This window comes from Lynx canadensis, chromosome X, assembly GCF_007474595.2.
Source record: "Lynx canadensis isolate LIC74 chromosome X, mLynCan4.pri.v2, whole genome shotgun sequence".
NCBI lineage: Eukaryota > Metazoa > Chordata > Mammalia > Carnivora > Felidae > Lynx > Lynx canadensis.
Window position 1 is genome coordinate 10072722 of NC_044321.2, and position 13422 is coordinate 10086143.

The 13422-nt window shown below is 47.8% G+C and overlaps 1 protein-coding gene across 5 annotated transcripts in view; it reads right to left on the reverse strand.

The window, feature by feature from the left end:
• Nucleotides 1–5500: 5500 nt before the first annotated feature.
• Nucleotides 5501–13422, reverse strand: part of GPM6B (glycoprotein M6B) — a 148163-nt gene continuing 140241 nt past the window's right edge. For 3 of the 5 annotated variants that reach the window (XM_030305772.1, XM_030305769.1, XM_030305771.1), the window contains 4 exons: nucleotides 13200–13371; nucleotides 11343–11416; nucleotides 10395–10460; nucleotides 5501–7645 (listed from right to left, as the gene is read on the reverse strand). In XM_030305772.1, the coding sequence (XP_030161632.1) occupies nucleotides 7496–7645; nucleotides 10395–10460; nucleotides 11343–11416; nucleotides 13200–13371 (462 nt within the window). In that variant the 3' untranslated portion in view covers nucleotides 5501–7495. Of the gene's footprint in view, nucleotides 9176–10394; nucleotides 10461–11342; nucleotides 11417–13199; nucleotides 13372–13422 lie in introns of all 5 variants that reach the window. The other 2 variants (XM_030305770.1, XM_030305773.1) reach the window with 1 other exon arrangement.

Below are 13422 nucleotides of genomic sequence, written 5' to 3' on the forward strand. Positions count from 1 at the left end.
AAGGACAAGGGAAGTTTCCAAAAGGATTCGTTTTTAAGTTTGTTTATGTTGCGGGTGGCAGTGTGTATGGGGGGGAGGGGGGTGGGGGGTGGGGAGAGAGAAAGACAGCATGTGCCGGAGGGGCAGAGAGACAGATTCTCAAGCCAGCTCTGCGCTGTTAGCCTGGAGCCCTACCAGGCCTCGAACTCCCAAACCATGAGATCGTGACCAGAGCTGAAATCAAGAGTTGGACTGCCTCACGGACTGAGCCCCCCAGGCACTCCCCAAAAGGATTTTCGTATGCTAAAGAAGCCTTACAGGATGCTGGAGGCATGGTTACTGTCAAGCTTCGGGTCGTTTGGCCTCTAGCAAGGCAATGACCTAAAGACCGTACAGGGTTCCTGGAGGAGAATGTCCCACTCTGCCTGCCCCAAGGATCCGTCAGCGGGCTGCACGTTATCAGGGAATTTAATTTTCTCCTTTGCCTTCGTTCCCCACTTCAACTAGACCAGGCCAGTACGCCTTTTTCTTGCTGTCACTTCTTATTCCTCCCTGTCCGACTGTTGAATGTGCCCCGAAACTCCGATAGGTTCATGATGTTGGCGATCCCTTGGTGTTACCTGTCACAGAGTGTCTTCAGTCCCAGATGCCACTGTTGACGGTACCTGCAGGTCTATGGGGGTTACCTGTCGGATGAGGCTGTTTACAGCTAGGTGCTCTCATACCTTGTGTCAAACTTTCTCCAACCACCGCCACACCGGTTCAGCCGAACGCTTCCACGTTTGCCGATCGTGTGACATTTGTGCCCCCCCCTGCCCTCCCCCCACTTTGTTTTCCTTGCCTAAATTCAATCTGTTCCCCTGCGAGGGAGGTGCACATGGGCGGCTCCTTCCTTGCAAGGCTTTCAGAAGAGCCCCTTTCAGGACGAGATGGCACCTCCCAGAATGTCAGGCCGGTTCCTCTGATTCCCGGCTCGGAAAGCTCACTCGGGGAATCCCAGCGAAAGGATGTGTCAGTAGGCAGACCCTAGACGAGGACCTCCGTAATCCGCATCACTCTCCCTCCCGTCTGCAGTGGACGGCGTTGCCACGGGCCTAGCAATGCTCACACAGCTGGAGGGCCGCGCTGATTGGGAGCTTTCACGGTCCCTGTCACCATCCATGATAAATCACAGGCCTCCCGTTGTCCCTCCCCATCCACCCTCCGTGGCCACCTGAGCCGGCGCACGTGACTGCAGGTAGACCTCCGCGGGGAGAGCTGGTCCACGCCGCGGCCACAGCAGCGAGCCGCCCAACAGTGACCACTTGACTCGTGGGCTGAAGGAGGTGGGGGCAGGTGCACAGGCCTCGGTTACCTGCTTGTGGCAAATACTGCCTGCCGCACAGGGGTCGATGCCTCTGGAGGGGTAGAAATCGGATCGCGCAAAGCCAGTGTGGTCCTTCGTTCAGCTGGCTACCTCCAGGCCTAGGGTCAGGGTTGAGAACCATAATCCAGTTTGGAATTGCCCTCCTACATTCAATTCTGCTCCGTATCATTCAAGTTTCGTGCCCGTGGCCTGTCAAACCTTTGTAGAAATGATGGACCCGGTAAGGTAACGCGGGCTCAGTGCTCCGAGCTAATCTCCAGATAGAGACTTGGGATGGGCAATGCCTGAGCGTTCTCCCTCCTAACCTTGTCACTCAAACGTGACCTTAAGTGGTTTCTAACTGCTCTGCACTTTCCCTCTGATTTGGGACAGGATAACCAGGTAAGGTCCCAAGGGACAAAAATTACTAAATACAGAGAACTCAACTCTTGATCACTTAACGCTTTTGGAGAAAGATTTTGATTTTTTTTTTTTTTTTTTTTTTTTAGTGTTTGTATTTATTTACGAGAGAGAGTGTGCGCGAGCAGGGTAGGGGCAGAGAGACCAGAATCCAAAGCAGGCTCCAGGCTCTGAGCTGACAGCACAGAGGCCGACCAGGGACTTGAACTCAGGAGCCACTGAGATCATGACCTGAGCTGAAATTGGAGGCTTAACCGACAGAGCCACCCAGGCACCCCAAAGGGAAACTTGATTTAGAATGGAGTCAGGAAGGCCTAGAGGGACGCTCTCACACATGAACGTTCTATCACAGCTTCCTTCGTATTCCCAGGTGGGCCCAAGTTCCCTTTACTGCCTCGGCGGGAGGAGGGTTTTCTCCTTGCCCACCAGTCGCCTGGCAGGTGCGAAACCGGGCACCGTCCTGAACTCTGGCTTTCCCCCGAGAGACTGTGGCTCAAAGTGGCCCCTCCTCGCTACCTCCTTTTCCCTCTGTAATGTTCCTCTCCTTTGTTTTTCAGACTCTGCCTATGGTTCGCAGTAGTTTGGGTGTGCCAAATCGCAATTCTTCTGCTATTCCTGAACAAACTAATTTTGCTGGTAAAATAACTTGTTTTATTTTTAAGATGAACAGATGGAATGTTCTGTAAATGTCTGTGAAGTCCATCTGGTCCAGCGTGTTGTAGAAGTCCAGTGTCTCCTGACTGCTTTTCTGTCTGGATGATCTCTCTGTTGTTGAAAGCGGGGCACTGAGGTCCCCGGCTGTGACTGTATCGCTGCCTAGTTCTCCCTGGAGCTCTGTTAATATTTGCTTGATACGTGTATGTGCTCTGACGTTGAATGTATCAATGTTTACAAACGCTCTATTTTGGGATCAATTTACTTTTTAACGATTACACGACGAATTTGTCTCCTGTGACAGTTTTTGGCTTACAGTGTACTTTGATACGTGTACAGCTACCCCTGCTTTGGGCTATTTGCATAGAATACCTTTTTCCATTCCTGCACTGTTGCAGGAATGTGTCCTTAAAGCTAAAGTGTTAAGTAGGCCGCATATCTATGGCTTTTGCTTTTTTGTCCGTTCGACCACTCTGTCTTGATTGGAGAATTGAGTCCATTTACATTTAATTATTGATAGGTATGAAATTCCCATCACCGTTTTGTGGTTTTCTGTTTATATTTTTAAAACACGTTTATTTCTGAGAGAGAAGGAGACACAGAGCATGAGCAGGGGAGGGGCAGAGAGAGAGGGAGACACAGAATCGGAAGCAGGCTCCAGGCTCTGAGCTGTCAGCACAGTGCCCGGCATGGGGCGCAACCTCACAAATGGTGAGATCATGACCTGAGCCAAAGTCGGATGTCCAACCGCCTGAGCCACGCAGGCGCCCCTGATGATTTTGAGTAGTGGTATGCTTAGGATTCATCTTCTGTGTATCTACTACAGGTTTTTGCTTTGTGGTTACCAAGGAGCTTACATAAAACGTATGTTTAACAGTCTTTTTAAGCTCCTAACAACTTAACTTTGAACATAGACCAGTGCTCTGCATTTATACTCTCCCCCCGCCATTTTTTTTAAAGTAGCCTCCACGTCCAATATGGGACTCAAATTCACAATCGTGAGGTCAAGAGATGTTCTACTGACTGAGCAAGCCGGGTGCCCCGTCCCCCATTTTGGGTTCTTAATACTCATTAGCAAATTATCATATAGTTATTCTTAATACTTTTGTCTCTTAATATTCATCCTAGAGTTGTGATTTACCCAACCTCATACATTAGAGTATTCTGAATTTAACTGTATCTTTACCTTTACCGATGAGTTTTATAGTTTGATAGGTTTTCCTGTTGCTAATTAGCCTGTTTTCATTTCAGCCTGAGGAACTCCCTTTATCATGGAAGGCTGGTCTAGTGGTGCTGAACTCCTTGAACCCTTGCTTGTCTGGTACTCTCTTGGTGTCTCCTTCAGTTCGGAAGGACAACATTGCAGGTATAGTGTTCTTGGTAGTTATTTTTTTCTTCACCAATTTGAACGTATCATGCCTCTCCCTTCTGGCCTGCGACATTTCTGCTGAAAACCCCACTGATAGTCTTATGGGGTTTCCCTGTATGTTACAAGGTTTTCTTTTTCTGCTTTAAGACTCTGTCTTTAAATTTTGACACTTCAATTGTAATGTGACTCGGAGTGCATTTCTTTAGATTGATATTTTTTGGAACGCTTCAGGCTTCCTGGCTCTCTGACAGGAGGAATTATACTGGCCTCTCTTCCAAGTTGGTTGATCCTTTCTTCTGTTTGATCTAGTCTGCTGTTGAACCCCTGTACTGAATTTTTCAGTTATCGTGTTCAGTGTGATTTGATACTTTTTAATATGTTCTCTTTGTTGAAATTTTCAGTTTGTGTGTTGTTTGGACCTCTCCAAGCATCGATGGAACTTAATTTGAACCCTCAGGTAAGTCACTTTAAGGTCATTTTTAACACTTAATTTCTGAGAGAGTGTGAGCAGGGGAAGGGCAGAAAGAGGGACAGACAGAATCCGAAGCAGGCTCCAGGCTCTGAGCTGTCCGCACAGAGCCCGACACAGGGCTCGAACCCACCAACCGTGAGGTCATGACCTGAGCTGATGTTGGACGCTTAACCGACCGAGCCACCCAGACGCCCCAAAAGAGGAAATGCATCTTTTCAGATGGCTTTGGATGCATGCCGTGCGATGTGGGAACTCCCCTGTAGGCTTCCCTGCTCCCCCCTGGACAAGGACCTCTGAATGCATCTCTGTTCACATCTTCCCCAGGTAGGTGAAGTTCACCTATCAAAACAGTGAGGAAGGCTAGGACACGGTTGGGGAAAAGGACTTTGCCAAACCTGACTTCACTCATGAACTGTGAGAGCAGGAGCTGAGGCAAAATCGAGTGGGACGCTAAAGGCACCCCAGTTATCATTCTTTAATGGACTCGTGGCTTTATTTTCATCTCTTAAAAAGTCAAGTTCACAAGGTAAAACTAGAGAAATGAAAAATCGCTCCTCTGCCTTCTAGAGGTTCCAATACTTCGTGGTAGGATTACTGTCATTAACTAAAAGATTGCATGCGATCTTATCTAGACAGGATTTATACACAGCTAATTGTTCAGGGGACTCCTATAACAATCGCACAACATGCCACAGAAACAGGAGGTATTAGGGCGTGTGGCAAAGAGCATCCTCATTGGGCTCCTGATTGTTCTCCTGCCGAGCCTGGGGAAGGGTGATGATCCGGAGGTGGCACCTCATTTAGAAAGGCAAGGTCTCAGTAAGGCACAAGAGCTGATGCTTAGAAAGGTCAGGTGAAGAAAATCCCAATGCAGACTTGTGCCAACAGGTAAGTAGTCGAAGCAGAGAGTCAAATGAAAATCCCAAGTAACACACTAAGCTCTGCTGCTGTAGAGAGTACCTGTCGGATTGAGATCTTTTACCATTCCCGCATACATCTTCTTTCAGTAGACTGGGACACTTTGGGTTTGTACAGGAGCCACGGGTGCCCAGACCCTTAGGAAGGATCGTCCTTGTTCTTACTTTCCCCAAACCTGAGCTTTGTGTTAACCCCATACCTATAATTGCTTTCGTTTGCTGAAGTATCTGTACTTCACAGAACTCTAGAGCTGTCGGTAGCATTTTCGTAGAAACGTGATGTCCGTACACATGTGAAATGTCGATGATGCGTACTGTTTAAAAATGACACCGTACTGCAGACACAGAAAGATAGTATTTTATGTATGGTAAAAAGGCAAGTGAGTGAAGCTATACTTTTATTGCATTACTCTTAGTACATCCACAACTATTTCCACCTAAATAGATATTTAAAATAAGCATACACAAGTATTGACTATTATCTACAAATATTTATTGTAACACTTGAATAGAACTACAGGAAGCCCTTGGCACTGATAGAAAATATTGATTCACTGTTAGGTTACAAAAATTTATACATAGCAAAATTTAATGCTCTTTACATAAAAAATATTAGACTACTTAAACAAAACTTTCAAAAATTCTTGGTAATAGCTACCAGAATTAGAAAAGTAAAATTAGGCTTTAGATACTGCCTCTTCTAGAACACTGGACTCTAACAGCACCTCCACTGCTGGAAAAAAAAAAAAATATTGAAGTCTGTCATGCAACAGGAAAACAAAACTAGCTATTCTGGAACAACTGTTCTACATAGAAGAGAGCTTCTCCCAATTAAAGAAAAAAAAAGTCAAGATCCAAATAGGCATTTTTAGGCATTAACAACAACAACAACAAAAAGAATCCAAATGAAATCTTATCCTTGATGTTCAATTTTAATAGCATCTTGACAAAGGTATGCTTCCTTTCATCTTAAGACATTTCTGCACACGTGTATGTTTTAAAATCCAGGAAACAGCCAAACCACAAGTTAATTCTTAACATGAATATACAGAGTTAATCCTATATTATGCAGCCCCTTTTAAAAGCACGGATGCACCCAACGGTTATATGTATCATTTCATAAAGAGCAACACAAAGTTTACCATCACTAATACCCAATACCTCTAATCACTTAATGTTCTGGAACAGAATGATTTAGAAGGCAAGTTTCTTTTGAAAATGGCTTAAACTCAAGGTGGATTTTTTTTTTTTTTTTTTTTTTTTTTTTTTTTTTGCTGAACATCAAACTTTTATTATTCCAGGAATGATTTAGATTTAAAAAAGGAACTAAATACCAACCCTAATTTAAACTACTGAAGTATTCAAGTCTAGAAAAGTAGGAGGTCTGTGGTCTATTTGTAATTCGGTTTTAGATAGTTGGTATGAAACTGTAAACTTGCTATTGAGACCACGTAAAAATGGTTTAGAACGGTGGTCATTTTAATAAGGTAACACTTCTTAATTCAGAAAAACATTTGTGGAACCAAGGGCGATGAGGGATTTGGGGTCTCCTGTTGTAAAATTAAGTTCTTAGAAATTGAAAACAGATACTCATTAAGGCAGAGCTGACATTTATTCCCCAGGAACGACGACGCCACCTGGGCCGTTGGATTAGAGGAAAGCTATTATAGAATTGACTTTGGAAAGCTTGTCGATGGGCCACAATCTAGCTTCCTCAAGGGTAGGTGTAGCCGAATTAGAGTTATCAGCATTCTTGAAAAATAGATTTCCGACTGGATCGGGAGAGGAACGGGTCCTGGACTTAAAGGGTAGGGACGGCAGCTAATTGAAACAAAGAGTTCAATCATTAACTCGGAACCCAAGTTTAATAAATGTCAGCTGTCGGAAATGGTACTCTATTCCCTACCCAGGTAAACCCCGCGGACAGAGGGCACACGTGAATTTACGGTCACACTGCTACGTGCCGGCCCGTCGGCGGTCCCGCTCCAGCAGTATGCCACATGCCCGTGGCCTCTCTCTCGCGGGAGGCTTGCTCTACGGCTAAGTGGGAACAGGCCACCTATCTCAGAAAGCGGAGCCATCGTTTTGTCCAAGTGTTGCCTTTTAAAATGGCTAACGTGAAGCCTCCGGTATCTGCGCTAAAGAAAAAGACTGGCCTCCTGGCAGGTGTTCCTAGAAATCCCTCCCAGCAGCTCGAGACAGACAGTGAAGTGTTTGTACCTCTACATTAGTTTGGTGGGGGGTAAGGGGGGGCGGGGGGACACATCTGGACGGCAGAGCAGCTGTCTGTGGATTTGTCAGAACTGTCACTTCGGCGGCGGTAACGCTCTGGCAAACGTTTATGTGTAAGAATTGAGTTGTTCTTTGGACCGAGACTGGATATCCTGCAGCTCCTGCTCTTCCTTTGCTTTGATATCCTGGCAAGCCTGCATTTTGCTGGCGTCCTTTAAGTAAGCCCAGTTAGAAGACAGTATCATGAGGAAGTGGATCTGGAAGAGAAGGGTGCGCATGATGGCTAGTGAGCATGGCAGAAGGCAAAGCGAGCTGCGAGGCAGGTTAGACGCTCCCGACTGTAAAAAGGGAGAGGGTTATTCTGCATTCATACTCGTTGTGCGAGCAGAGCCGTCGGAGCCCGGCAGCGAGCTCCCCGAGGACGCTTACGAGTGAGAGGCGGAAGGAGAGTTAGTATACCAACGTGATGAACTGGAAAACATGGCCCAAGTTGCTGTTAAGAAAAAGCAAACAGGAAGCAGGAGGGGGGTGTGTGTGTGTGGTGGGGGGGGGGGGAGTCATTTTAAAAACTCGCGCAGACGTTCAGAAACACGGCGTGTGCGGAGTTGGAAATGTGTAGTGGAAGGGTCTAGCTTGTCGGTGGCTAAAAACCAGTTCCCCAGAGGCCTAAAAGTGAATGATGTGTATTTTGAGTAGATGCGAAACTACACACGTAACACGGAAAACTTACGCGAATGTCAAAACCAATAGAATTAGGAACTAGACGCAAACAAGCATGCGGTCCGTGTTAACACGTTTTGAGCCGGGAAGCTACCTTTTCCGTTGGGTCACGGCCCTTCCTGCCTGTCACAGAATGGAAGAATCCTCATCCTTGACACTTCATGTAGCAAACACTTCTTTCCCACCTAGTTTCCTGGTCTTCCCTGCAAAATCTACACCTCGAGTTCCTCCTCTCTCCTGTTCAACGTAGCGGAGGCTTTCCGACGGCAGGCACGATTGCTCTTGCCGTTAAAATCTTACGTGCGGGTTGAGAGCGGGCTACGAGGAGTCGGTCACTGCTCGCCAAAACACAGGGGCAAGGTTACCCATCCTGTGCCTCTGCAAGGGAGGGCTGTGGTGTGCGGAAAGAAGAACCCTCCCCCCCGGTAGAAACCTCTAGCTGACTTACTTGAGGGGCACGTATGGGGCAGTGAACCAGGGAATCAGCAAAAAATTTTGTAATCAACTTTACAATAGGTCTTTTTTTTTTTTTTTCCAGAGTCTAACACAACAAAACGCAGATCAGAACGGATCTGTCTTCCATCTCCTGTGGAGCACTCCTGTTGGTTATCAAGCAAGCAAAAATAACGGAAAATGCAGGTATTACAGAGTGTTAATACTTCACTTAGAGATACCCCTCAAAGGTCAAGAAAATTCTTTTTTTTTTTTTTTTTTTTTACCGGATGCTCACCCAATGCCAGTAAATCACTGAATCCTTTTCACACCGTGGAAATAAGCCAGATCTCATGGTTTTGTAATTCACTTAGGGTGAGGCATGTTATTAATCTACAAGGCAAAGTGAGTCGACTAAAGCTATGTACAAATGACTGTAGCAAAACGGTAGCATCTGACTCTGCTTTCATCTGGGGGGGGGGGTGGAGTGGGGTCAGTGATCTTTCAGGCTACCGCGCAGAGCTGTCTAAAGCTCCTTGTTGGACTTAGGCAATTTAGAATTTAGTGCAGCAGTCTTCCCGACTCTTAAACTTCAAAACAGCATAGTTATATGTAGTAGCCATCATGTAGATCAGCTGGTGGGAGAGAACAAACAGGACAGTGAGATACAGGTGGTCAGGGCCGGTGCCCGCTCCGGCCCCGGGGCTTTCTTTGTCCCCCATTTGTCACCACACAGCTTTTCCTGCGTGCCACCCCACCCCCCCTTTCTCGTAAGCACCACTGGTCCTCACCTCCGCCCTCAGTACCTTTATTAGGAAGACTTGGCTGGGTCCGCAGCCTGCCGCTGGAAGCTAAAGGCCCTGTTTCCCCTCGTCTCCCCCCACCCTGCCTCCTCCACGCCACTTAGTCCTCTTTGTGCCTGTGCCTCTGCAAGAGAACAGGTGGCCAGCGTGATTTTAACAGGCCCCTCTGAGTTTTCAGGGGCTCTAAAGAGCACGTGACGTTTCCTTCCTGCTCCCCGCATCTTAGATTTCTTGAAATCACAAAGCAGGCCCTCGGGCATTACACCCGGATGTGTGTACGTACACGCAAACACGCAGTAGGCTTGCGCCCCCACAAGATTTGCAGGGTCCCTATCTGCAACTCTCCTCCCATGCTAAAGTGACTCTGTAACCCCCCAAATCACTGCTCGGGGCACTTTCACAGGCACCGGTGGGCAGGCCGCACCGGGGTGACGACGGGGTCTCCCGACTGTCGTCGACCGAGGCACCACGCTGTGTGCTTTCCTGGTTTGGACCGTACACGAGTGTCCTTTCTGCGGGCGAGTTCGTGCCGGGTTTTTTTTGGCTTTTTTGTGATTTTGCTGTGCACCTGTTTCCTAACCGTCGTGCCGAATGGAGTGTTCTCGAAAGTCTCGAGCCAGCAAGAGGGCCCCGAGGTGCCACCCGAGCTTCGGTCAGGGAGGAGTTGTACTGCGGTTCAGTGATAATCAGTATATACCAAATAACTGTCTTTAAACAGAAACTCCTAAAACAAGGTCACGTGTTCATCAGCTGGCCGAAAGCGAACCCCCGGTCTCCCCGCAGAACAGGGGCTCAGTGTTTAAGGAGACTTGACAAGAACATCAGTACGTGCATCTATGTGTATATATACGCATTTCCGGCTGGAAATTAACCTTTCCTGGCAAAGAAATCAGTAAATGCCTCACGTGCAAGCACGCGCTAGGCCAGCCCAGGTGTCTTGTCCCCACAGAATCCAAATTCCACTACCCTCCAGCAGTGCTGCGTCCCCGAGTTGTCTGCCAGAAGGGAAAGCCAGGAGCTAGACTAGGCCAGCCTGGGGCCCGATACTCACCAGGGCGATGACGGTGGCACCGGCTCCGGCGCAGGCCACGATGAACAGGTGATAGGACACGTAGAACTAGAAAAGAACAGGGCACCGTGTGAGCACTGTATGTGGAAGGACGGGGCCTCTGCCCGTTCGTTCTCCTCGATGGGCGGCGGCCAGGCTCCGTGCCAGCATGCACGGGTCTGGGTCATAGCCCGGCCGCGCCACCACGCGGGAAGCTTCAGAAACTGCTGCGCAGGCCGTGCCCTCCACTAGTCTAACCTCAGTAGCTGGGCCTCCACCGGGAGTGGAATTGCCCTCCGGGACTGCCCTGTGGAGCCACGTTTAAGAACCCCTGCTCGGAGCCAGTATGGACCTTACATACTGGCTAACGATGGAGGCAGGGGCTGATGCTAGGAGTCTCTTAAGTATGCAAGCTCCCACTCGTGCATTTAAGAATGTTCTTTTATAGACAGTTATAAACCGATGCCTAAAGAATATTCTGAGGTCTGCTTTTAAACCAAAGCGGGTTAGGATTTATTTACTGCCAGTTAAGGCTGAACGAGAGATGAACTGTGACTAGATTGATAGAAATTGGGCTTAGATACACGTTCGAGGGAATCTTTTCGGTGGAAATTAATTTGCATTTGTTCTGTGATAAATGTCCTACTTTGAAAAACCAAGTGAAGGTGAAAGAAGGCTGTGGCATGTATTTCCAGATGTGCAGGATTCAAATTCTCGCCCAAAGAGAGAGCTCCCGGTCCATTTCCCACGGTCCAGCCCGCCAGGTGAGGATCCTTAGCGTTTTCTAGGTCACAAATGGCCGAGTGCTGGTGACCACGTACAAGGCCGTCTACAAAAAGCTCTCCTTCCTAGCATTTGCACTGGCTCTTGCTTTGTCTACGGCCAAGAGCCCTTGCCTCAGCCTGCTTTGCCAGGTGACTGCTCTAGGCCCCCTGCCGGAGAAGGGTTTACCTCATTGGTGTTGCAGATGTTCTCCAGGGCAGAGCCACAGATTTTTCCTGGGAAAGCATTCCAAGGGATGATACCTGTGAAGTGAATCCCAACACAACGTTCGTCATTATCAGCACACACGGCAGTGCCCCGGGCTCTCGATGGTCCTCACCACTTGGGTTCCAGTTACAAGGTAATCAGTCATCCACTCTGTTCTTCATCGACACTTGCCCTGTCTGCCCTCGGCAGACCAGGCCTTTTAGAATCAATAGCAACTCCTCCTCGGACAGGAGGACCAGAGCAAAGTCAAGTAGGCCTGAATTGGTTTTCCCTCCAAATTACGCTTTGTTTAGTTGCGCCGGTATCTGTAAAACCTGATTTCCAAAGCTGTTTGCCCTAGTACCCATGGCTGAACTCTAGTTAAACAGCTGGAGGACAGCCGCCCTCGTGAAGCATTTCCTGGTCCGTGGACTTGTTACTGAAGTCCCGAAATGGAGAGTCGGTACACGGAGTTTCAAGGCAGTTATTTGTTATGTAATTTGGATTTTGTAGGTCTTTTACAATTGCATTTTACAGTGGCATCGAAAATCCAATTGGAAATTTAAGAAAGGGACACCCCGTGGAGTCTACACCAATTACTGTGTGCCTCTCACTATAACCTGGACCCTTCCCCGCCATGCCACGGCCCCTTGGGTTACTGTTCTGTTCGCTGTCACGTAGTAAGCACATGCTTTTAAATAGGAACGTTACTCTTCTTCTCCCAGGAAGTAAGGAAGGATTTTTTAAAAAGTTGCTTATTTCTTCCCTTCTTGCCATGGGCCACGAATCAGTCTTCATACTTCAGGGGAAGGGGAAAAGACAAGTCTCCACAGTGCTTTCATATACAGAAGACTGAAAAATATGATCACTGAGGGCCAAAAAGTTTTAGGGAAAGTATTTACTAAGGCAATGATAGACCTCTATTTACAAATCCTCTTTACACTCTGTTTTCAAACCCTCAGCAAGACCAGTGTGGTGGAACCTTGGTCTTTGTGAGAACAGAGTAGTGCAGTGGGCAGTGCTGGGCAAGCTTCTGGTTACGTTGGAAGGAAAGATGTTGAAGCCCGGCCCCATGGGAAAAACAAGCAGCACAAATGAAATGGTCCTCTCTCCCCGGCAATCTTCACCGCAGTTTTAATGAAAAGTTCTTTCTCCCCCCCATCTCGCGGTTTCTGCCAAGAACAGGATTTCCTACCATCTCGGCTAAGAAGCACTAATTAAACTCCTTACTTAGGAGGCCGCCTCTCAGTTTCATTGACAGGAGGGGCAAGGGCGCCTTCTGGGGCTTGGCAAAATGACCCAGCCTTAGCTGCCTGCTGGGAGGATCCCATTCATTGGAAAATAGGCTTCAAGGGGTTTCCAACCACCGGCTTTGACAGAGTTCAGTCTGGTGACTTTAAAGTATGTCTGGATTTTATGTTGTTTTCCAGTACAGATAAAGGTTAGTCGTCTTTAGAAGACCGGATCTGAAGAGTGGGCCACAGCAGTTAATTGGACTGCAGTGTCTATGCAATATTTTGGATGGAAAGGGGAGCGGTACAAAACGGGAAACAACTTGAGAAACAAGTCCGTAGCCTTTTGAGATCCAGGAGTGTTTTCTGATCATAACACACAGCTCCTTTATAAAGCAGTTGGAAAAGGTTCTGTCGCCACATAACCAAAATTTGAACTACAACTACGAGCCTAAGTGAGGTTTCCCTCCAGAAAACAGAGCACAGGTTCTACGAGAAGAGTAAATGAAACCGATCACGATGATTAAAAAGACGGCCCTATAACAATTAAGGTCCAGGCCTACGCACAAGGGGAGAAAGGGTCGTCTTGGGCGTTAGAAGGAAGTACCGTATTGCCGGATATCCACGCAGATCTGCTCCACGCCGGCCGTGCCGTTGGTCTGGGGTGACCTGATGACTTCACAAGTTGACCATATGTTGTAGAACATAAACACGGGCACCGCAGAGAAACCAAACACGCCGAGCCAGGCCACTCCCAGCACGTAGGTGAGGAAAACGAACTGAACCGAGGAGAAGGAGAAAGAATCATCAGTGACCCGGGCAGCGTGCAG